General features: G+C 41.4%; 1 protein-coding gene across 1 annotated transcript in view; it reads left to right on the top strand.

Moving 5' to 3' along the window:
- LOC139369857 (cadherin-13-like) overlaps window positions 1-26,924 on the top strand; it is a 243,059-nt gene extending 216,135 nt beyond the window's left edge. Inside the window, exons 4-5 of the mRNA XM_071109488.1 lie at window positions 19,174-19,287; window positions 26,814-26,924. Coding sequence (XP_070965589.1) covers window positions 19,174-19,287; window positions 26,814-26,924 — 225 coding nt within the window. The remainder of the gene's footprint in view (window positions 1-19,173; window positions 19,288-26,813) is intronic.

Genomic DNA, 26,924 nt, shown 5'->3' with positions numbered 1-26,924 from the left:
GGTTTTTAGAAATGTTGGCAAATTTATAAAAACACAACAGAAATAACTTATTTACATAAGTATTCAGACCCTTTCCTATAAGACTTGAAATTGAGCTCTGGTGCATGCTATTTCCATTAAATCATCCTTGAGCTGTTTCTGCAACTTGATTGGAGTCCACTTGTGGTAAATTCAATTGATTGGACATGATTTGGAAAGGTACACAACTGCCTTATATAAAGGTCCCACAGTTGACAGTGCATATCAGAGCAAAAACAAAGTCATGATGTTGAAGGAATTGTCCGTAGAGGTCCCCGACAGGATTGTGTCAGTTCACCTTCCAACAGGACAACAGAAGAATGAGAAAAAACTCCCCAAATACAGGTGTTTCAAGCATCATTGTAGCATCATACCCAAGAAGACTTAAGGCTGTAATTGCTGCCAAAGGTGATTCAACAAAATACTGAGTAAAGGTTCTGAATACTGTTGACTTTGCGGCTGAGCCGTTGTTGCTCCAAGACGTTTCCACTTCACAATAACAGCCCTTACAGTTGACCGGGGCAGCACTAAGAGGGCAGAAAAAAAGTTTGAACACACCTACTCATTCAAGGGTTTTTCTTTATTTTCACAATTTTCTACATTTTAGAATAATAGTGAAGGCATCAAAATGATGAAATAACACATAGAATCATGTACAACCAAAAAAAGTGTTAAACAAACCAAAATATACAGTTGAAGTCTGAAGTTTACATACACCTTAGCCAAATACATTTAAACTCAGTTTTTCACAATTCCTGACATTTAATCCTAGTAAAACTTCCCTGTTTTAGGTCAGTTAGGATCACTACCTTATTTTAAGAATGTGAAATGTCAGAATAATAGTAGAGAGAATTATTTATTTCAGCTTTTATTTATTTCATCACATTCCCAGTGGGTCAGCAGTTTACATACACTCACTTAGTATTTGGTAGCATTGCCTTTAAATTGTTTAACTTGGGTCATATATTTTGGGCAGCCTTCCACAAGCTTCCCACAATAAGTTGGGTGAATTTTGGCCCATTCCTCCTGACAGAGCCGGTATTCTTGGGGTCATTGTCCATTTGGAGAACCCATTTGAGACCAAGCTTTAACTTCCTGACTGATGTCTTGAGATGTTATCCACATACTATTCCATTCCTCATGATTCTATTTTGTGAGCTGCACCAGTCCCTCCTGCAGAAAAGCACCCCCACAACATGATGCTGCCACCACAATGCTTCACGTTTGGGATGGTAATCTTCGGCTTGCAAACCTCCCCCTTTTTCCTTGAAACATAACAATTGTCATCATGGCCAAACAGTTCTATTTTTGTTTCATCAGACCAGAGGACATTTCTCCAAAAAGTACGATCTTTGTCCCCATGTGCAGTTGCAAAACATAGTTTGGAGCAGTGGCTTCTTCCTTGCTGAACGGCCTTTCAGGTTATGTCGATATAGGACGTGTTTTACAGTGGATATAGATACTTTTGTACCCGTTTCCTCCAGCATCTTCACAAGGTCCTTTGCTGTTGTTCTGGGATTGATTTGCGCTTTTCGCACCAAAGTACGTTCATCTCTAGGAGACAGAACGCGTCTCATATGAGCGATATGACGACTGCATGGTCCCATGGTGTTTATACTTGCGTACTATTGTTTATACAGATGAACGTGGTATTTTCAGGCATTTGGAAATTGCTCTCAAGGATGAACCAGACTTGTGGAGGTCTACAATTGTTTTTCTGAGGTCTTGGCTGATTTTACCATGATGTCAAGCAAAGAGTCACTGAGATTGAAGGACGTCCTTGAAATACATCCACAGGTACTCCAATTTACTCAAATGATGTCAATTAGCCTATCAGAAGCTTCTAAAGCCATGACATTTTCTGCAATTGTCCAAGCTGTTTAACCTCTAGCGTCGAGCAATCCCGTATCCGGGAGCATAATCATAGCCTCAAGCTCATTACCATAACGCAACGTTTCCTATTCATGAAAATCGCAAATGAAATGAAATAAATATATTGAAACACAAGCTTAGCCTTTTGTTAACAACACTGTCATGTCAGATTTTAAAAATATGCTTTAACCAAAGCTACACAAGTATTTGTGTAAGAGTATTGATAGCCTAGCATAGCATTAAGCCTAGCATTCAGCAGGCAACATTTTCACAAAAACAAGAACAGCATTCAAATAAAATAATTTACCTTTGAAGAACTTCAGATGTTTTCAATGACGAGACTCTCAGTTAGATAGCAAATGTTCATTTTTTCCAAAAAGATTATTTGTGTAAGAGAAATAGCTCCGTTTTGTTCATCACGTTTGGCTAAGAAAAAAAACCGAAAATGCAGTCACTTACAACGCCAAACTTTTTTCCAAATTAGCTCCATAATATCGACAGAAACATGGCAAACGTTGTTTAGAATCAATCCTCAAGGTGTTTTTCACAATTCTATTCGTTGAAAAATCATTCCTGGCAGTCGGTCTCTTATCAGAGGCAAACTTAAAAATACTGCAGCTGGAGATTACGCAATAATTGCGACGGAGGACACCAAGCGACCACCTGGTAAATGTAGTCTCTTATGGTCAATCTTCCAATGATATGCCTACAAATACGTCACAATGCTGCAGACACCTTGGGGAAAACGTGGAAAAGGTAAGCTGACTCCTAGCTCCTCCACAGCCATATAAGGAATCATTGCCATGAGGCGGTTTCAAAAAATGCGTCACTTCCTGATTGTATTTTTATCTGGGTTTTTTTCTGTAACATCAGTTCTGTGGCACTCACAGACAATATCTTTGCAGTTTTGGAAACGTCAGAGTGTTTTCTTTCCAAAGCTGTCAATTATATGCATAGTCGAGCATCTTTTCGTGACAAAATATCTTGTTTAAAACGGGAACGTTTTTCATCCAAAAATTAAAAGAGCGCCCCCTATATCGAAGAAGTTAAAGGCACAGTCAACTTAGTGTAAACTTCTGACCTACTGGAATTGCGATATAGTGAATTATAGGTGAAATTATCGGTCTGTAAACAATCGTTGGAAAAATTACTTGTGTCATGCACAAAGTAGATGTCCTAACCGACTTGGCAAAACTATAGCGTGTTAACAAGACAATTTGTGGAGTGGTTGAAAAATGAGTTAATGACTCCAACCTAAGTGTATGTAAACCATCGACTTCAACTGTGTTTTAGATTTTAGATTGACAGCTTTGCACACTCTTGGCATTCTCTCATCCAGCATCACCTGGAAAGCTTTTTCAACAGTCTTGAAGGAGTTCCCACATATCCTGAGAACTTGTTGGCTGTTTTTCCTTTAGGTTTTTTTGGAACCAAAAATCTCACATGTGGGCTGATCAGTCCAAAGGACAGATTTCCACGGTTATAATGTCCATTGCTCATGTTTCTTGGTCCAAGAAAGTTTCTTCTTATTATTGGTGTCCTTTAGTAGTATTTTCTTTTCAGCAATTTTACCATGAAGGCCTGATTCACGCATTCTCCTCTGAACAGTTGATTTTGAGATGTCTGTTTCTTGACCGCTGTGAAGCATTTATTTAGGCTGCAATTTCTGAGGTTCAGAACTCACCCTCTGCAGCAGAAGTACCTCTGGGTCTTCCTTTCCTGTGGCAGTTCTCATGAGAGCCATTTTCATCATAGCACTTGTCACAGGCCGGCTCATAGCCTGTGGCAAAAATGAGGGGACGAGAACAACAGGTATAGGCCAATAAAAAAAAAATCTTTATTGTAAACAAAACTATTAACTTTAAACTAAGAAAAAGGAATGATGTGTGGAAGTATCATTGTGTAAGGTGTATGTAAAGTGCATGGATGCGTGAGTCTGTGTGTGTGAATGACTGAGTGAAAACTATGCAAAACTACAAAAGAACAAACAAAACAGGTTCATACCTGGAGGAGCGGAGAGAGAGAGAGAGAGGTGATTAGTGACAGTTTAAATACTCTGATCCCAGGTGACTCCAACCACTACCGACCCTCCTCTGCCTGCAGGAGTAACAATTCAAATTTCCCCCAAAACAAAAAAAAGGATACCAGTCCCAGCTCCTAGTAGTAGCCCCGTGTCCCCCAACTGACTATCCACCCCTCAAACTTGGCAGCCCTGGTACTTGGGAAGCAATTTAAGAGGAAAGAGGCGCAGACAGCCTGTAGGGGTCAGCAGAGAAAAGATACAAACTAGGTTAAAGGAGCACGGGACAGAGCATCAGCAATGATATTATCCTTACCACTAATGTTTCTAATATCAAGGTTGAATGGTTGCAAGAACAAAGCCCAACGCATCAGGCGCTGGTTGGGATTTTGCAGGGACCTCAGAAAAATAAGTGGGTTGTGGTCAGTGAACACAGTTAAAGGGGTCAAACCAGAACCAACGTAGACCTCGAAGTGCTGTAAAGCCCAAATGAGACCTAAAGCCTCATTTTCAATTACAGAATAGTTTTTCTGATACTTATTACATTTCCGGGAGAAGAAACTGACTGGACACTCAACATTGTTATCATTCTCCTGGAGAAGCACAGCCCCAGCGCCGATTTGACTGGCGTCTACCTGCAATTTGAAAGGTTTCCCAAAATTTGGTGCTGCCAATACAGGTGCCAAACACAAAAGAGCCTTAACTGCATCAAATGCCTCTTGACACTGGGTGGACCAGATAAATTCAGCCTTGGCCTTCAACAGATTGGTCAGGGGGGACACTACTACTGAAAAGTTTTTACAGAAAGCACGGTAGTACCCCGCCATTCCCAGGAAGCGCATCAGTTCTTTCTTTGTGGACGGCTGTGGGAACTGCTTCACAGCCTGGACCTTGGCTTCCACGGGACAGACAAAACCCTGACCAACAACCTTGCCTAGGTATGTGACTGTAGCTTTGGCAAACTCACATTTTGCCAAATGAATAGTCAACCTGGCCCACACCAGTCTTTCGAACAGGGCTTGCACTCTCCAAACATGCTCCTCCCAGTAGTCTGAGTAGATGACCACGTCGTCCAAATACACGGCACACCCTTCCAGACCTGAGACCAACCAATTCATTAGCCTCTGGAAGGTGGCTGGAGCATTCCGCAAGCCGAAAGGCATCACTGTATAAGAGAACAAACCAGATGGAGTTATGAAGGCAGCAATCTCACAAGCTCTTTTGGTAAGGGGTACTTGCCAATATCCCTTTAAAAGATCAAATTTGCTAACATACTTTGCTGACCCAACTTGATCAATACAGTCCTCCATCCTAGGAAGAGGGTAAAGGTCTGCTTTAGTAACATTGTTAACCTTTCTATAATCAGTGCAAGGTCTGAAAGTGGAATCAGACTTTTTGACAAAAAGACAGGGTTAAGCCCAATTTGAACAACATGGCTCCGCAATACCATTGTCCAACATATACTGCACCTCTGTTTCCAGTTTCAATCTCTTCTCCTCAGATACACAATAAAATCTCTGTTTGATAGGCTTAGCATCTCCAATGTCTATATCATGCTCAATTAAGTGGGTTTGCGATGGAGTGTCAGAAAACAAAACAGGGTAGTTTCTAATAAGAGCTAACAATTCATCACGTTTCTCAGTCTAAATTATCTACCAAATCCCCAAGGTTTTGCAAAGTTTGGGAGTTTTTCAACCAACCTTGTAAGACCTCATCCAAAACCCTAACGTCCTCCTCTTCTCCCCCCTCCACAAAATTAAAGCCACAAGATACAGTGACTGGAGCAGCAGTAAACGCTGACCTCACCGCTGGAGTGCCTTCAACTCTGCTTAAATCATGGGAGTGATAACATTTTAACAGGTTCACATGGCATAATTTAGAGGACTTCCTATGACTAGGGGTTTCAATAAGATAGTTCAAATCTGACACTTTACGCAACACATTGAAAGGACCACAATATTTTGCCTGAAAAGGTGAACTTACAAGAGGCAGAAGAGCAAGTACACAATCACCGGGACTAAACTCACGCAGCTCAGCCTGTCCGTCATATTTCAGTTTAATTTTCCGTTGAGAAGATTTTAGTTTTTCTTTCGCCAGTTCACCAGCCCTATACAACTTCAACCTAAAACCATTTACATAGTCAATAAGGTAATGAGGTGGTTCCTCAGGCAAACAACCATCCTGCAACACTGCTAAAGGCCCACGCACCTTATGACCAAACACTAAGTCATTTGGGCTAAACCCTGTGCTTTCCTGCACGACTTCACGAGCAGCTAGTAACAGCCAAGGTAACCCCTCCTCCCAATCTGCAGACAGTTCTGTACAGTATGCGCGAAGCAAGGATTTTAAAGTTTGATGAAAACGTTTCAAAGCTCCCTGGCTCTGGGCATGGAACGCAGTAGACTTGTTGTGTTTAACTTTAAGCTGTTTGAGAACCTGAGAAAATAAATGGGAGGTAAAGTTAGACCCCAGATCTGACTGGATTATTTTGGAATCCCAAATGTTGAAATAAATTGAGTTAACGCTTTAATAACTACTGATTTTGAAGTTATGGTACGCAAGGAAAAAGCTGCCGGATATCTGGTTGCTTGACATATAACAGTTAATAAGTAGCTATGACCTGAGTTGGACCTTGGTAAACACGATCGATAAGATGCTCAAAAGGTTGCCCTATGGCTGGTATTGGATACAAAGGTGCAGGCTTTACAACCTGGTTTGGCTTGCTTGTGCGCTGACACGTATCACAGGTTTTAATAAACCGAGATACATCCCGCTTTAAACGTGGCTAGAAAAAATAACAAAATATGCAATCATAAGTTTTACGAACACCTATATGACCTGCCACATCACCATGTGAAGTTTGCAACACTTTATTTCGCAAAGTAGTAGGTACAACTATTTAAAAGACTGGTTCTCCTAGACCCTGATCATAGTGTGGAACCCATTTCCTGACCAACAGCCCATCAAGAAGAAAATAACACTAAGCACTATTCCTCACCACTGAATCAGGAACAACTTTATCAAACAGATCAGCCAAGTTAGTATTGGCCTTTTGCTCAGCCATCAATGAATCTCTAGAACTAGTCAACTGTTCTGTCTGTAGTTTGACTGGCAACTCAAGACTTTCTGGCTTACTCTCAATCTCCTTATGAGAGGCCGCGCGGGTAACCGCACAAACTGGAAATACCTCAGGAGACATACAGTTTTGATCCGGCGATTCCCTTGCAGGTGACACTGAAGGTTGCTTCTTACAGATGTTTAGTTTGCCATCTGCCCACACTTTACTTACTACCTGCCAAGTCATTCCCCAAAATCATTTGGACTCCCTCTACTGGCAACTGGGGTCTAATCCCAACATCTACATCACCCTCTACCAGACCACATTTTAGGGTAACTTCATGTAAAGGACAGGAGAATGGAACTAAACCCATACCACATACCATTACACAACTGTCAGTATCAGACTCTTTAGAGAACGGCAAAACAGATTCCAGAATAAAATAATCTAAAGCTCCAGTGTCTCTTAAGATCTTGATTGAAAATGTTGGTTGCCATCTACCAGGGACACTACACCATCTGAAATAAAGGCTGAAAAATCACAGTGGGAAGACTGAGAATCAAACTCAACGAGTGGCTGAAAAAGCTCACCCTGGTGGTCCGAGTCTGCAACAGGACTTGCCATCACAGCAGGTTTAACTTGACCTGACTTTTTTGATTTAAGCAGAGGACAATCTTTCTTCCAATGTCCTTCAACTAAACAGTAGCGACAGGTATTAGCATTAACTGGTGCTTTAAGTCCTCCAGACCCAAACTTCTGCTGAGGTCTTTGGAAAGAAGCCCCAGAAAAAGGTGACCTACTATTCCTAGGAGTAAAGTTATTTTTATGGTACATGTCACTGTTTGACTCAAAATGGCTTTTATGTGTTAGCCTGTTCTCATCTGCAAGGATTGCTGCATCATTTGGAGACTTAACTTTACGTTCATTCATGTATGTAGCAACCTGGTCAGACACAGAATTTTTTAACTGTTCTAACACAATCAAATTACAGACCCTCAAAAGTACTAACTTCAGAAGCTGTACACCAACGATTAAATGCAAATCACGAACAAACTCAGAATAGGTTTGTGAATCTAACTTTTTCCTGTAACGAAAACGTTGCTGATATGCCTCTGGCACAAGCTCGTAGACCTTCAGAACTGCTGATTTAATTTTAGCAAAAACTTTACTGTCAGCTACACTCAGTGCTGTAAAAGCCTCACACGCTTTACCTGTAAGTACACATTGCAACAACATAGTCATGTCCAAATCTGACCAAGCTCTAACTTCCGCAATACGCTCAAATAAAGCAAAGTACGTGTCTGGATCTGACTCATCAAATTTAGGCAACAAACAAAGGTTCTGTGAAACATTAAACTGTGGTAGTAGTCCTTCTGGTCTATTAGCATTTCTCAATCGCTCTCTCTCTAACTGCATTTGCAACAGCTCCCTTGGCTGCTCAAAAGTTAATGAATGGCTAGACTGAAAACCTGCACCCTCACTACTAGCAGACTGACCCCAAAAAACACCCATTTCTCTAAGACCCTGCTTTAATCTAGTTTTAACAGTCTCTTTAATTTTTTATCAATTTGATAATGTTCAGCAATTTCAATTAACTGCTCCTTAGTACACAACTCTAAGGTTACCTCTGAAGGAGCTTGAACAAAACTACTCAAAATGGAAGACATTTTCCTCAACCAATACAACTATTACAAATGCTAAAAAAAAAACGAACCCAGACTGACAGCAGGTGAGTTAAGGACAGGAGCCACAACCCACTATCCTCCAAAAACAACTAACTAACTGGCCCTGGTCTTCATGCAGTCACATGTGGTGGGGTTTTATGCACACAAAACCAGTGGAGTGGAAAAGACAACCAGAAACAGGCGGCCCCCCCATAACCACGGAGGTGCTCCCGAGCCGATGTAAGGGAAAAGGTAAAGGGATGCTCTAACTACGTTCACTGCCACCTAAAACAAAAACACCATGAGCCTCCTATTGACACTCACTGATAAGCCTGAACATGAGAGGACTCCCACCTGAACAAAACCCAGAAAAACCCAGAGTGAATTGCTAACCAAATTTAGCTACCAACTTAACTGAACCAAAAGAACACATGGCTCTCAATGCTCTCTCCAATATTGGCCCAACCAACACATCCCCTCAAACAAAAATTTTGGCAATCTGAACTAAATTAACCACAAAACAATAATCAAATAAGCCAAATTACAAATAAACAAACATATCAATAATAAGACAAAGACAATCTAGACAAAACCTTAACCAACTATAACAAAATGTTAAAGTAAACTTGTTAAGGGAATTTTTATCAATAATGACTAACTATGTATACATTTCAATCAGGACTGACTAATCAGAATACTATTATATTACTGTATATGTATGAATTTTCTTTATAATCCTAGTACTGAATATAATGTGTGTAAATATAATCAAGAATTAGAACAATGACTGTCTGTTCCTTGGTAGAAATGAATGAACTTATAGCCAGACTGGCTAGAATGCTTATCTACACAGGCAGACCTTGGCTCTGTTCATAAATTATCTTAATAGGGAGAGACGATGTGGGAAAGCTTGAGAACCATACAGCCATTGTACTGAAGCGGAGATGAGACGGCTAGTACTAAAACTAATGACGTCATTTTCAGTGTATAACCTGTGGTAAAATGTATCATGGGCAGTACTCTCGAGAATAAACGCTGCTGGTTGACTTTTAAGACTGGTCTCTGTCCATTTTATACAAATAAGAGTCTTACAAATTCTTATGAATTGACAGTGTTTAATTTTAATTGGGTATTAAAACATAGAGGAATATAATTCCTGTAACAAAACTAAAATACTAAAGTAAGACTAAAGTACAATTAACTTTAACTTACAGATGAGCCCCCACTTGTCACAGGCCGGCTCATAGCCTGTGGCAAAAATGAGGGGACGCGAACAACAGGTATAGGTCAATTAAAAAATGTGCTTTATTGTAAACAAAACTATTAACTTTAAACTAAGAAAAAGGAATGAGGTCATATCATAATGTAAGGTGTATGTAAAGTGCAAGGATGCGTGAATCTGTGTGAGTGAAAACTACAAAAGAACAAACAAAACAGGTTCATACCTGGAGGAGCGGAGAGAGAGAGGTGATTAGTGACAGTGTAAATACTCTGATCCCAGGTGACTCTAATCACTAACGACCCTCCTCTGCCTGCAGGAGGAACCGCCCCTGCAATGCAGAGGAGGAGCCGTGACACACTTGATGGTATTTGCAACTGCACTTCAAGAAATGTTAAAAGTTCTTGAAATGTCTTAAATTAATGATGGACTTTCATTTCTCGTTGCTTATTTAAGCTGTTCTTGCCATAATATGGACTTGGTATTTTACCAAATAGGGCTATCTTCAGTTTACCACCCCTACCTTGTCACAACACAACTGATTGGCTCAAACTTCTTTGGGCTAGGCGTGTCTCAAGCGACCCACCTCGACAACTAATGGTGAAATTGCAGAGCGCCAAATTCAAATGACAGAAATCGTAATATTCAACTTTCATACATCATTTAAAAGATAAACTTCTTGTTAATCCAGCCGCGTTGTCAGATTTCAAAAAGGCTTTACGGCAAAAGCACACTATGCGATTATCTGAGGACAACGCCCCACATACAAAAGCATTAAAAACATTTTCCAACCAAACAGATTCCAACCTATTCATCCCAAGATGGCATAGCAGTCAAATGTCCTTTGTCCTCATCTTGTCGTGTCCCGTATATATATATATATATATATATATATATATATATATATATATATATATATATATATATATATATATATATATATATTTACACCTTTCTTTGCATATCTTTTATATATTTTTATTTTCCAAAAACTCAACTTCAAAACACTCTCCTGCAACCCGCCTCACCAATTTAAAAAAAGATATTATTTACCTCAAATCTGAAATCCACAATAGAAGCTAGCCAGAAGCTAGCCAGAAGATAGCCAGAATCTAGCCAGTTTACTGGAACATACCGGACCTATTTTTCTCTCCATATCCCCGGATTTCAACCACAAGCTCTGGACATTTACACCTGGATCTCGCAGCTAGCTAGCTGCTATCCGTGTGACTATTGGCTTACGTCGATCCCGGAGCAAACATAAATTATTCCGGAGCTAGCCAGCTGAAGAGTTTCATCAGCCACTCCTGGGCTACAATCACCTATCCGGACTCGTTTTACTGCCAATGCGGAGCCCCACCGGGCCTTCACGACTGGACTACCGACGTAATCTGCCCGAGGGAGTTATCAAACTGGCCACACCGTCGCGACGTTACCTGAACGCCCATCTGCGGCCCGCTAATCTTTAGCTGTCTATTCGGCTGCTATCTGAATAGGTCTATCAGACAACTTTTCTTGGGTCAATTTAACTATATCTATTTTGCCAATTGGATTGATCCCCTCTACCAAATCAAATCAAATGTATTTATATAGCCCTTCGTACATCAGAAACCCAGCCTAAAACCCCAAACAGCAAGCAATACAGGTGTTGAGGCACGTAAGCTAGGAAAAACTCCCTAGAAAGGCCAAAACCTAGGGAGTAACCTAGAGAGGAACCAGAGAGGAACCAGGCTATGAGGGGTGGCCAGTCCTCTTCTGGCTGTGCCGGGTAAAGATTATAACAGAGCCAAGATGTTCAAATGTTCATAAATGACCAGCATGGTCAAATAATAATAATCACAGTAGTTGTCGAGGGTGCCTCAAGTCAGCACCTCAGGAGTAAATGTCAGTTGGCTTTTCATAGCCGATCATTAAAAGTATCTCTACCACTCCTGCTGTCTCTAGAGAGTTGAAAACAGCAGGTCTGGGACAGGTAGCACGTCCCGTGAACAGGTCAGGATTCCATAGCCGCAGGCAGAACAGTTGAAACTGGAGCAGCACGGCCAAGTGGACTGGGGACAGCAAGGAGTCATCATGCCAGGTAGTCCTGAGGCATGGTCCTAGGGCTCAGGTCCTCTGAGAGAGAGAAAGAAAGAGAGAATTAGAGAGAGCATACTTAAATTCACACAGGACACCGGATAAGACAGGAGAAGTACTACAGATATAACAAACTGACCCTAGCCCCCTGACACATAAACTACTGCAGCATAAATACTGGAGGCTGAGACAGGAGGGGTCAGGAGACACTGTGGCCCCATCCGATGATACCCCCGGACAGGGCCAAACAGGAAGGATATAACCCCACCCACTTTGCCAAAGCACAGCCCCCACACCACTAGAGGGGGTGGGGGTGGGGGGGGTCTGCGTCTTGTGACCGTAGCGTACGTGTAGGTATGTACGGCAGGACCAAATCAGAGAGATAGGTCGGAGCAACCCCATGTAATGCTTTGTAGGTTAGCAGTAAAACCTTGAAATCAGCCCTTGCCTTGACAGGAAGCCAGTGTAGGGAGGTCATCAAAATGTATTTTTATTTTGTGCTGTACCCGGGTAGCCGGAAAGTAGAGCATTGCAGTAGTCTAACCTACAAGTAACAAAAGCATGGATGAATTTTTCTGCATAATTTTTGGACAGAAAGTTACTGATTTTTGCAACGTTACGTAGATGGAAAAAAGCTGTCCTTGAAACAGTCTCGATATATTCATCAAAAGAGAGATCAGGGTCCAGAATAACGCAGAGGTCCTTCACAGTTTTATTTGAGATGACTGTACAACACTTAAGATTAATTGTCAGATTCAACAGAAGATATCTTTGTTTTTTTGGACCCTAGAACAAGCATCTCTGTTTTGTCCAAGTTTAAAAGTAGAATGTTTGCAGCCATCCACTTCCTTATGTCTGAAGCACAGGCTTCTAGCGTGGGCAATTTTGGGTCTTCACCATGTTTCATTGAAATGCACATCTGTGTGTCATCCGCATAGCAGTGAAAGTTAACATTATGGGGTAACCACACGGATCCCCACTAATCTACCGACGGAAATGCACGAGGTGGCTAAAAACAGACCTACATCCTATGCTAGCTTGCTACCGATGGCCCGGCTAGCTGTCTGAATTGCCGTTACCCCAACCAACCTCACTGCTCACTGGACCCTTATGATCACTCGACTGAGCATGACTCTCCTTAATGTCAATATGCCTCGTCCATTGCTGTTCTGGTTAGTGTTTATTGGCTTTTTTCACAGTAGAGCCTCTAGCCCTGCTCACTATACCTTATCCAACCTTTCAGTTCCACCACCCACACATGCGATTACATCTACTGGTTTCAATTATGTTTCTAGAGACAATATCTCTCTAATCATCACTCAATACTTATGTTTACCTCCACTGTATTCACATAAGACCATACCTTTTTTCTGTACATTATACCTTGAAACTATTTTGTCGCCCCCAGAAACCTCCCTTTACTCTCTGTTCCAGACATTCTAGACGACCAATTCTCATAGCTTTTAGCCGTACCCCTATCCTACTCCTCCTCTGTTCCTCTGGTGATGTAGAGGTGAATCCAGGCCCTGCAGTGCCTAGCTCCACTCCTATTCCCCAGGCGCTCTCTTTTGATGACTTCTGTAGCCATAATAGCCATGGTTTCATGCATGTTAACATTTGAAGCCTCCTCCCTAAGTTTGTTTTATTAACTGCTTTAGCACACTCTGCCAACCCGGATGTTCTAGCTGTGTCTGAATCCTGGCTTAGGAAGACGACCAAAAATTCTAAAATGTACATCCCTAACTAAGATAGGAAACACTGTCACCACCGATAAATCCACTATAATTGAGAATTTCAATAAGTTTTGGCTGGCCATGCTTTCCACCTGACTACCCCTACCCCGGTCAACAGAACTGCACCCCCTACAGCAACTCGCCCAAGCCTTCCCCATTTCTCCTTCTCCCAAATCCAGTCAGCTGATGTTCTGAAAGAGCTGCAAAATCTGCACCCCTACAAATCAGACGGGCTAGACAATCTGGACACTTTCTTTCTAAATTTATCTCCCGAAATTGTTGCCACCCCTATTATTAGCCTGTTCAACCTCTCTTTCGTGTCGTCTGAGATTCCCAAAGATTGGAGAGCAGCTGCGGTCATCCCCCTCTTCAAAGGGGGAGACACTTTAGACCAAAACTGCCACAGACCTATATCTATCCTACCCTGCCTTTCTAAGGTCTTAGAAAGCCAAGTCAACAAACAAGATTACAAACCATTTTGAATCCCACCATACCTTCTCCGCTATGCAATCTGGTTTCAGAGCTGGTCATGGGTGCACCTCAGCCACGCTCAAGGTCCTAAACGATATCTTAACCACCATCGATAAGAAACAATATTGTGCAGCCGTATTCATTGACCTGGCCAAGGCTTGCGACTCTGTCAATCACCACATCCTCATCGGCAGACTCGACAGCCTTGGTTTCTCAAATGATTGCCTCGCCTGGTTCACCAACTACTTCTCTGATAGAGTTCAGTGTGTCAAATCGGAGGGTCTGTTGTCCGGGCCTCTGTCAGTCTCGATAGGGGTGCCACAGGGTTCAATTCTTGGACCGACTCTCTTCTCTGTATACATCAATGATGTCGCTCTTGCTGCTGGTGAGTCTCTGATCCACCTTTACGCAGACGACACCATTCTGTATACTTCTGGCCCTTCTTTGGACACTGTGTTAACAACCCTTCTTGCGAGCTTCAATGCCATACAACTCTCCTTCCGTGGCCTCCAATTGATCTTAAATACAAGTAAAACTAAATGCATGCTCTTCAAACGATCGCTGCCTGCACCTGCCCGCCTGTCCAACATCACTACTCTGGACAGCTCTGACTTAGAATATGTGGACACCTACAAATACCTAGGTGTCTGGTTAGACTGTAAACTCTCCTTCCAAACTCACATCAAACATCTTGGCTTCCTATTTCGCAACAAAGCATCCGTCACTCATGCTGCCAAACATACCCTTGTAAACTGACCATCCTACCAATCCTCGACTACGGCGATGTCATTTACAAAATTGCCTCCAATACCCTACTCAATAAATGGGATGCAGTCTATCACAGTGCCATCCGTTTTTTCACCAAAGCCCCATATACTACCCACCACTGCGACCTGTACACTCTCGTTGGCTGGCCGTCGCTTCATACTCGTCGCCAAACCCACTGGCTTCAGGTCATCTACAAGACCCTGCTAGGTAAAGTCCCCCCTTATCTCAGCTCGCTGGTCACCATAGCAGCACCCACCTGTAGCACGCGCTCCAGCAGGTATATCTCTCTGGTCACCCCCAAAACCAATTGTTCCTTTGGCTGCCTCTCCTTCCAATGATTGGAATGAACTACAAAAATCTCTGAAACTGGAAACACTTATCTCCCTCACTTGCTTTAAGCACCAGCTGTCAGAGCAGCTCACAGATTACTCCACCTGTACATAGCCCATCTATAATTTAGCCCAAACAACTACATCTTTCCTGACTGTATTTATTTATTTATTTACTTTGCTCCTTTGCACCCCATTATTTATATCACTACTTTGCACATTCTTCCACTGCAAATCAACCATTCCAGTGTTTTACTTGCTATATTGTATTTACTTCACCACCATGGTCTTTTTTGCCTTTACCTCCCTTATCTCACCTCACTTGCTCACATTGTATATATACTTATTTTTCTACTGTATTATTGACTGTATGTTTGTTTTACTCCATGTGTAACTCTGTGTTGTTGTTGTATGTGTCAAACTGCTTTTCTTTATCTTGGCCAGGTCACAATTGTAAATGAGAACTTGTTCTCAACTTGCCTACCTGGTTTACTTGTTATGGCTGCAATCCCCCTATCGGGATAAGTGTCATCGACAACCGCTGAATAGCATTCAATAAATATTACTACAAATATTTATATTCATGAAATCACAAGTGCAATATAGGAAAACACAGCTTAGCCTTTTGTTAATCCACCTATTGTGTCAGATTTTGAAATTATGCTTTACAGCGAAAGCAATCCAAGCATTTGTGTAAGTTTATTGATCGCTCGACAAAACATTAAGTACACTTAGCATCAGGAAGCTTGGTCATGAAAATCAGAAAAGCAATCAAATTAATCGTTTACCTTTGATGATCTTCGGATGTTTTCACTCACGAGACTCCCAGTTACATAACAAATGTTCCTTTTGTTCCATAAAGATTATTTTTATATCCAAAATACCTCCGTTTGTTTGTCGCGTTATGTTCAGAAATCCACAGGAAAGAGTGGTCACGACAACGCAGACGAAAATTCCAAATAGTTTCCATAACGTCCACAGAAACATGTCAAACATTTTTTATAATCAATCCTCAGGTTGTTCTTAAAATATATAATCGATAATATATCAACTGCAAATGTTCTGTTATACTCACAGACATAATTCAAACAGTTTTGGAAACTTTAGAGTGTTTTCTATCCAAAACTAATAATAATTTGCATATATTAGCAACTGAGACTGAGGTTAAGTTAAAAAAATTTAAATAAAAAAAATTGCAAAAGTCAGAAGTAGCGATAAAATAAATCCCTTACCTTTGAAGATCTTCATCGGGTTGCAATCACAGGGGTCCCTGTTACATCCCAAAAAAGTATGTTTATTTGGCGCGCTTCTTTCAATAATCCACCGGTTTCCTCTCGTTCAAAATGCATACAAAATTAATCCCAAACAATCCTCAGGTACCCTATTATGAAAATTAACTATACAATTTAACCTGTTGCGACGACCAAACCCGGATCCGGGATTCTATTTATAGACCTAAGCTCATTACCATAACGCAAAGTCAACTATTCATGAAAATCGCAAATGAAATGAAATAAATATGCTATCTCTCAAGCTTAGCCTTTTGTTAACAACACTGTCATCTCAGATTTTCAAAATATGCTTTTCAACCATAGGAAAACAATCATTTGTGTAACAGTAGCTAGCTAGCGTAGCATTTAGCGTTAGCATTAGCGTTAGCATTTAGCAGGCAACTATCACAAAAACAAGTAAAGCCTTCAAATAAAATAACTTACCTTGAGGAGACTCTCAGTTAGATAGCAGATGCTCAGTTTTTCCAAAAAGATTCTTTGTGTATTAGAAATAGCTCCGTTTTGTACATCACATTTGGCTACCAAATTAATTTTCCAAATTAACTCCATAATATCGACTGAAACATGGCAAACGTGGTTTAGAATCAATCCTCAAGGTGTTTTTCCACATATCTCTTCGATGATATATCCTTCGTGGAAGCCTGGTTTCTCCTTGCTCTCAAATGGAAAAATAATTGGACCTGGCTTTGCTCTCCAATTTCGACGCAGGGACACCAGGCGGACACTTGGAAAATGTAGTCTCTTATGGTCAATCTTCCAATGATATGCCTACAAATACGTCACAATGCTGCAAACACCTTGGGGAAACGACAGAAAGTGTAGGCTCATTCCTTGCGCAATCACAGCCATATAAGGAGACAATGGAAAACAGAGCTTCAGAGATTCTGCTCATTTCCTGGTTGACGTATCATCTTGGTTTCGCCTGTAGAATGAGTTCTGGGGCACTTACAGACAATATCTTTGCAGATTCTGAAACTTCAGAGTGTTTTCTTTCCAAAACGGTCAATAATATGCATAGTCGAGCATCTTTTCGTGACAAAATATTGCGCTTAAAACGGGAACGTTTTTTATCCAAAAATGAAATAGCGCCCCTAGAGATCCAAGAGGTTAAGACTGAAAATAGTATATTCAATACCGTAGATAAATAACCAAGTGCGCACCCTCACTTTTCCAACCAAGCAGATGCATCACGAAAGTCAGAAATAGCCATAAAATATATCGCTTTCCTTTGAAGATCTTCATATTTTTGCAATCCCAAATATCCCAGTTACACAATGAATGGTCGTTTTGTTCAATGAAGTCCTTCTTTATATCTCTAAAATGTATTTGGCACATTTGATTCAGAAAAACACCTGTTCCAACTCACCCAACATGCCTATAATCAAATCTAAAAAGTAACCTATAAACTTGGTCCAAACATTTCAAACAACATTTCTAATCCAACCTCAGGTATCCTAATATGTAAATAATCAATCAAATTTAAGACGGAATAAAATGTTTCCAATACCGGAAAAAACAACAACGAGGAGCGCGCATTCATTCATGCTCACCAAAATACTAGAGTCCTCCTCTGTGACACTTAGAAAGAATACAACTACTTCTTCATTTAAAAAAATAAAAAAACATTGAACAATTTTTAAAGACTGTTGACATCTAGTGGAATCCATAGGAACTGCAATCTGGGACCAAATAATTTGGCTTTCCCATAGAAAGGAATTGGAAAGTCGAATGACCTCAAAAAATAATTTTCCTGGATGGATTGTCCTCGGGATTTTGCCTGCCAAATCAGTTCTGTTATACTCGCAGACATTATTTTAACAGTTTTAGAAACTAGAGTGTTTTCTATCCAATACTACCATTAATATCCTAGCTTCTGGGCCTAAGTAATGGGCAGTTTACTTTGGGCACCTCAGTCATCCAACCTTCCGAATACTGAAGGAATGAAAATTCATAAATTAACTTTTAACAAGGCACACCTGTTAATTGAAATGTATTCCAGGTTACTGCCTCAGGAAGCTGGTTGAGAGAATGCCAATAGTGTACAAAGCTGTCATCAAGGCAAAGACTGACTACTTTGAAGAATCTCAAATTTGATTTGTTTGACACTTTTTTAGTTACGACATGATTCCATATGTGTTACTTCATAATTGTGATGTCTTCGCTACTAGTCTACGATGTAGAAAAACCCTGGAATGAGTAGGTGTCCAAACTTTTGAGTGGTACAGTATATGTACAGTATATGTGAATTAAAATGGGGTGACTATGTACAAAAAGCTCTGTAATATCTAAACGGTTCACCCAATATGCATTGAAATACCGTCAAATTAAAGCCGACAGTCTGAACTTTAACCTCATAGTCATTGTGTCATTTCATTGCTGGAGTATGGAGTCAAAACAACCAAAACTGTATGACTGTCCTAGTACTTTTAGAACTGACTGTATATATGCCATTTATCAGACGCTTTTACCCAAAGGGACTTACTAAAGTGAGTTTCTACATTTATATATGGGTGGCCCCAGCAGGAATTTAACCTATGATCCAGGCATTGCTAACTCCATAGTCTACCAACTGAGCCACACCAGACCACATAGGTAATGTATAAACTATACAATATGTTGTTTTAATGCCACCCCTCCCTCTGTGTGTTCAAAGGAGATCCTTGGCCTTGGACAGATCCAGCCCTACAGAGCAAAGAGAGCCCTGTTCGCCCCCCGCATGCATGTCAGTGAGAACATGGAGCCCCCATTCCCGAAAGTCATTGGCACGGTAAGCCTCATCTGTCCGTCCCACCTCGGACACCTTCTGATACAGTAATAGACGGATTGTGGTGAGTTTACCACCATATTCCAGTGAAAACCATATTCCAGTGAAAACATGCCTCTCCACTGTGAATAGTGGCCGGGGAATTTAATGCAGGGAAACTCAAATCCATTCTACCTAATCTCTACCAGCATGTTAAAACCTGTTGCGACGAGCAATCCCGTATCCGGGAGCGTAATTATAGCCTCAAGCTCATTACCATAATGCAACGTTAACTATTCATGAAAATCGCAAATTAAACGAAATAAATATATTGGCTCACAAGCTTAGCCTTTTGTTAACAACACTGTCATCTCAGATTTTCAAAAAATGCTTTTCAACCATAGCTACACAAGCATTTGTGTAAGAGTATTGATAGCTAGCATAGCATTAAGCCTAGCATTCAGCAGGCAACAGTTTCACAAAAACAAGAAAAGCATTCAAATAAAATAATTTACTTTTGAAGAACTTCGGATGTTTTCAATGAGGAGACTCTCAGTTAGATAGCAAATGTTCAGTTTTTCCCAAAATATTATTTGTGTAGGAGAAATCGCTCCGTTTTGTTCATCACGTTTGGCTAAGAAAAAAACACGAAACTTCAGTCATTACAACGGCAAACTTTTTTTCCAAATTAACTCCATAATATTGACAGAAACATGGCAAACGTTGTTTAGAATCAATCCTCAAGGTGTTTTTCACATATCTATTCGATGATAAATCACTCGTGGCAGTTTGGTTTCTCCTCTGGACAAAATGGAAAAATGCACGCACCTGGAGATTACGCAATAGTTTCGACGGAGGACACCGAGTGGACACCTGGTAAATGTAGTCTCTTATGGTCAATTTTCCAATGATATGCCTACAAACACGTCACAATGCTGCAGACACCTTGGGGAAACGACAGAAAGTGTAGGCTCATTTCTTGCGCATTCACAGCCATATAAGGAGACATTGGAACACAGTGCATTCAAAATCGGACTCACTTCCTGTATGACATTTCATCTTGGTTTCGCCTGTAGCTGTGCCACTCACAGACAATATCTTTGCAGTTTTGGAAACGTCAGAGTGTTTTCTTTCCAAAGCTGACAATTATATGCATAGTCGAGCATCTGTTCGTGACAAAATATATTGTTTAAAAACGGGAACGTTTTTCATCCAAAAATGAAATACTGCCCCCAGAGGTTCAAGAGGAGGAAAAAAAATCTAGACCAGCTTTGCTCCACAAACAGAGACGGGCACAAAGCTCTCCCTCACCCTCCATTTGGGAAATCTGACTGTGATTCTGTCTTCCTGATTCCTGCTTACAAGATAAACTGAAGCAGGAAGCACCAGTGACTCGGTCAATAAGAAAGTGGTCAGATGAAGCAGATGCTAAGCAACAGGACTGTTTTTCTAGCACAGACTGGAATATGTTCCGAGATTCTTCCGATGGCATTGAGGAGTACACCACATCAGTCACTGGCTTCATCAATAAGTGCATGGATGACGTCGTCCCCACAGTGACATTACGTACATACCCCAAACCCAAAGCCACGGATAACAGGCAACATCTGCACTGAGCTAAAGTGTAGAGCTGCCGCTTTCAAGGAGCGGGACTCTAACCTGGAAGCTTATGAGAAATTCCGCTCTACCCTCCGACGAACCATCAAACAGGCTAAGCGTCAATACAGGAATAAGATTGAATCGTACTACACTGGCTCTTACTCTCGACGGATGTGGCAGGGCTTGAAAACTATTACAGACTACAAAGGGAAGCACGGCCACGAGCTTCCCAGTGACACGAACCTACCAGACAAACTAAATTACTTCTATGCTCGCTTCGAGGCAATCAACACTGAAGCATGCATGAGAGCACCAGCTGTTTTGGACGACTGTGTTATCACGCTCTCCATAGCCGATGTGAGTAAGACCTTTAAATAGGTCAACATTCACAAGGCCACAGGGCCAGATGGATTACCAGGACGTGTTCTCCGAGCATGCGCTGACCAACTGGCAAGTGTCTTCACTGACATTTTCAACCTCTTCCTGACTGAGTCTGTAATACCAACATGTTTCAAGCAGACCACCATAGTCCCTGTGCCCAAGAACACTAAGGTAACCTCCCTAAAGGACTACTGATCCGTAACACTCATGTCTGTAGCCAATAAGTGCTTTGAAAGGCTGGTCATGGCTCACATCAACACCAATATCCAGAAAAAAGCATTGTTCGTTAAGGGCTTGTAAGTAAGCATTTCACTACGCATGTGACAAATACAATTTGATTTGATTTGAATAACAAGAATAATTAGCATTTAAGCAGAATAAACAATTACCCCTCACAAATAAAACTGTATGTGTTTGAATTGGATATTTTAGTCCTGTTTTTCTTTCTCAAAACTACCCAATCCGTTTTGGATGACAGTCAAAACAAATATATGACTCGATGAATATAACTTGATGTATTCCTTTTTAATAAAAAGGCTAGATCCTTGACATCCTTCTCTGGTTATGTTACCAAGGGTTGATAAAAAACAACATTTAGTCAGTACCATGCTCAAGTTCTTTGATTGATTTTTCGGAATACATTGGTGGCTAGGTCATTTGATCAGTTGTTTGGCGTTAATGTGTGTACAAGTAATTCAGCTTAGATGAGATAGATGGAGGGCCCATTTTACTGCTGTTCCATTTAGGAACTCAGACATACAGGTTCAAGCCTACAGACCATCTGTAAAAACAGGAATAGATTTAATATGTTTATGTGGAACAGCTATTGGACTTCAGAGGTTATACCTTCCATAATTGAGTCCTCACAGCCTCATTTGCAGAAGGAACACTAAGACATGAAGCAATGTATTTTCAGGACAGTGTGTGCGTGTGTGTGCGTGTGTGTGCGTGTGTGTGCGTGTGTGCGTGTGTGCGTGTGTGTGTGTGTGTGTGTGTGTGTGTGTGTGTGTGTGTGTGTGTGTGTGTGTGTGTGTGTGTGTGTTTGTCTGTGCGTGTCTGCGACCGAGAGAGAGAGCTTTGCAGATGAGACTAAAGAATCAACCACTTCTCAGAACACCCCGAAAGAGAGTCTGAAAATGAAACCTTAAAAGAGAGACATCACAAAGCTGAGCCCTGCACATAATAGATAATTGCAGACTGGAGAGTTCTTCTGAAGCTAAGTTCTCTCTATTCCCCCTCTGTCTTGTGGTATCTGGGGAACTTTGGGTCCCTGAGGGATCTGTGGAGGATTCATAGTATAGCCTTCCTCCCTCCCCCTGTGGCTCTCAGTGGTGGGTAAGCACCAAGGCAAAGTGTCATGCCCCCAATGTGAGAGAAAGAGACAGGGAGCGTGAGGGAGACCTACAGTCAGCAGATTAGATTGGTTTACAGGAGTTATATAGGTGTTATGGACAAACTGTTAAATTAGTTGAAAAGAAAACATACACCTTGGAATTGTTTTCTTCAGGCACTTACTGATTACATACGGTAGATACAGACACACCGTATCCTTTATTTTCTGTCCGTACAAGATTCATTTCAGTGTTACAGTATATTACATGATCCTTGTATGTCATGCATCAGTGATGTGCCTCCACTGATGGCAGAACGAGACGAGGGTTGACATGCTCCTGATTTGGAGTAGTCATCGCTCCATAGAGAGATTATTTTACAATCTTATGAAGAAGCTCAGTAAGACTGTGCTGGGAATGTTCCCACTACCAAGCCTTTCTCTATCTCGCTCTCTCTCTCTCTTTCCCTGCGCTCACCTTCTCACCATAGTTATGCTATTTTATCTGATGGCAGCTATACATCGGAGAACAGGCACTATTTATTTTCAAAATGGATACAGCTTCTCCTCCTTATCCTCCTCACCACCATCATGGTAGCCATTGATTTCCCATGTGTTGCCCCTATGAGGGTGAGCCTGGGAAAGGGAATGGATTTGATATAGGGTCTATCATATGTTCTCCCCCTGGCGTTCCAGGACTACTGTAGCTATTTCATATCAGGAGAACGTGAATAGCATATGTTCATAGTATTGTTCCTGTATTGTGCAAGGAACATTCATTAATATCTTATATTCTGAGAACATGGCAACCATGTTCTGTGTGTGTTTGGTTGATGGAATATTCTCCTCACCCTCAGAAAACTGAACACATGATTGGTCCTGCAACATCCCATGAAACGTGCCTAAAACATTGATATTATATATTCTGAGAACATGGTAACCGCGTTCTGGGTATGGTCTGTTTGACCTTAAGGGAACTCTGGCATGCTGACCACACCGCTCGCATGGCGTGCTCGAGCATTGCAAAATAAATATACACATACATGTATTTCAATCATTGCACCCACACTGCTCGAGCGCCTCAGCGAGCGTCTTCGTGGCCACTAAAATAGAAATAGGTTCTATTTGTGATGTTCAACACGCTGCAAGTCCGGCCTCTCCCATCTCCTCATTGGTTTTTAGGAGCATATGTGTTCTCATCACTGGTGTTTAGGAGCATGATTGAAAGATGAGCTGATGTCCACACTCCAGTCGGTTGTAGTAATGCACCGTAAAGTTGGTTTCCAACCGCCACATAAAGTCCAAAGAAGTAAAACAGCAGCCTTAGGAAGGGGGAGAGATGACTAGAAAGGAATTTGGTTTGCCGTTTTACCTGTGGATTGTCAAAGTAGAGGACCTTGTGCATTTCAGGTAAAATAACAACCCAATGTTTACATCCCAGGACATATTAGCTAGCAACAGCAAGCTAGCTAGCTAAATTGCCATAAATGTTTAATGCTTTTCGACCTGTCCCCAAATTAATATAATTGGTTCAGAGTTTGTTTTAATATTTCAACCTGCGTGTCCTTATCGTGTCTGGTGTGGGGGTACAAAATCAACATGCACGTGATGGCGCACGTCTGGTTTGGTCATCATGTAATGCCAAGACATGCTAAAAAGGTTTTTGCTAACATAGATTAGATAAAATGTTGGTCACTGGTCACTCAAACGTTAGGGGAACATTACAAAAACTTTCTCTTTCCTTAGAATTGTTAGCTGGGCCCACTTTTTTCTCAATCACTTGCTAGCTTGGGCTCTCACTCTTTTTTTCACTTTCCCCTCTCTCGCTCTCTCTCTTTTATTAATCACTCAAAATGCCACTTATACTCTTTAACTCAGTAAACTCAGTAAAACTTTCCCTGCCACCTGTAAGCTTCTCAAACTCAGTTGACCGTCTCCCACCTCCAGCTCCAAGTGCATTTCCTACAGCTACAATACATGGCCATTGAGAGAAAACATGACAGCTTACATACACAAGCCATATAGCAATGTGACACAGCTCTAACAGATGACAGAATTTGTGCAAAACTGAATGTGAGAACCACCCCATTTAACTGTGGCAAGGTACTGGGAATATGGCCAATTACAAACAGTGTAGTTATGCCTTCCGTAAGGCAATCAAATAGACAAAACGTCAGTATAGAGACAAAGTGGAGTCGCAATTCAATGGTTCAGACATGTGATATACAGTGGGGAGAACAAATATTTGATACACTGCCGATTTTGCAGGTTTTCCTATTTACAAACATGTAGAGGTCTGTAATTTGTATCATAGATACACTTCAACTGTGAGAGACAGAATCTAAAACAAAAATCCAGAAAATCACATTGTATGATTTTTAAGTAATTAATTTGCATTTTATTGCATGAGATAAGTATTTGATACATCAGAAAAGCAGAACTTAATATTTGGTACAGAAACAGAGATTACAGAGATCATACGTTTCCTGTAGTTCTTGACCAGGTTTGCACACACTGCAGCAGGGATTTTGGCCCACTCCTCCATACAGACCTTCTCCAGATCCTTCAGATTTCGGGGCTGTCGCTGGGCAAAACAGACTTTCAGCTCACTCCAAAGATTTTCTATTGGGTTCAGGTCTGGAGACTGGCTAGGCCACTCCAGGACCTTGAGATGCGTCTTACGGAGCCACTCCTTAGTTGCCTTGGCTGTGTGTTTCGGGTCGATGTCATGCTGGAAGACCCAGCCACGACCCAACTTCAATGCTCTTACTGAGGGAAGGAGGTTGTTGGCCAAGATCTCGCGATACATGGCCCCATCCATCCTCCCCTCAATACGGTGCAGTCGTCCTGTCCCCTTTGCAGAAAAGCATCCCCAAAGAATGATGTTTCCACCTCCATGCTTCACGGTTGGGATGGTGTTCTTGGGGTTGTACTCATCCTTCTTCTTCCTCCAAACACGGCGAGTGGAATTTAGACCAAAAAGCTCTATTTTTGTCTCATCAGACCACATGACCTTCTCCCATTCCTCCTCTGGATCATCCAGATGGTCATTGGTAAACTTCAGACGGGCCTGGACATGCGCTGGCTTGAGCAGGGGGACCTTGCGTGCGCTGCAGGATTTTAATCCATGACGGCGTGTGTGTTACTAATGGTTTTCTTTGAGACTGTGGTCCCAGCTCTCTTCAGGTCATTGACCAGGTCCTGCCGTGTAGTTCTGGACTGATCCCTCACCTTCCTCATGATCATTGATGCCCCACGAGGTGAGCTCTTGCATGGAGCCCCAGACTGAGGATGATTGACCGTCATCTTGAACTTCTTCCATTTTCTAATAATTGCGCCAACAGTTGTTGCCTTCTCACCAAGCTGCTTTCCTATTGTCCTGTAGCCCATCCCAGCCTTGTGCAGGTCTACAATTTTATCCCTGATGTTCTTACACAGCTCTCTGGTCTTGGCCATTGTGGAGAGGTTGAGTGTGTGGACAGGTGTCTTTTATACAGGTAACGAGTTCAAACAGGTGCAGTTAATACAGGTAATGAGTGGAGAACAGGAGGGCTTCTTAAAGAAAAACTAACAGGTCTGTGAGAGCCGGAATTCTTATTGGTTGGTAGGTGATCAAATACTTATGTCATGCAATAAAATGCATTCTTAAAAATCATACAATGTGATTTTCTGGATTTTTGTTTTAGATTCCGTCTCTCACAGTTGAAGTGTACCTATGGTAAAAATTACAGACCTCTACATGCTTTGTATGTAGAAAAACCTGCAAAATCGGCAGTGTATCAAATACTTGTTCTCCCCACTGTATGTGGCAGGGTCTATAGACAATCACGAACTACAAAGGGAAAACCAGGCACATTGCATATTTTTATTTTATATTTTTTTATTTCACCTTTATTTAACCAGGTAGGCTAGTTGAGAACAAGTTCTCATTTGCAACTGCGACCTGGCCAAGATAAAGCATAGCAGTGTGAACAGACAACACAGAGTTACACATGGAGTAAACAATTAACAAGTCAATAATACAGTAGTAAAAAGGAGAGTCTATATACATTGTGTGCAAAAGGCATGAGGAGGTAGGCGAATAATTACAATTTTGCAGATGAACACTGGAGTGATAAATGATCAGATGGTCATGTACAGGTAGAGATATTGGTGTGCAAAAGAGCAGAACAGAAAATAAATAAAAACAGTATGGGGATGAGGTAGGTAAAAATGGTACCGTTGTCTTGATTCCGGACAGCTAAACAGCTTCATCACACGCTTTGAGGATAACACAGTGCCACCGATGCGGCCCACTACCAAGGACTGTGGGCTCTCCTTCTCCGTGGCTGATGTGTGCAAGACATTTTAA

The sequence above is a fragment of the Oncorhynchus clarkii genome, chromosome 1 (assembly GCF_045791955.1).
Source record: "Oncorhynchus clarkii lewisi isolate Uvic-CL-2024 chromosome 1, UVic_Ocla_1.0, whole genome shotgun sequence".
NCBI lineage: Eukaryota > Metazoa > Chordata > Actinopteri > Salmoniformes > Salmonidae > Oncorhynchus > Oncorhynchus clarkii.
This window is presented reverse-complemented; position numbering and strand designations above follow the sequence as displayed.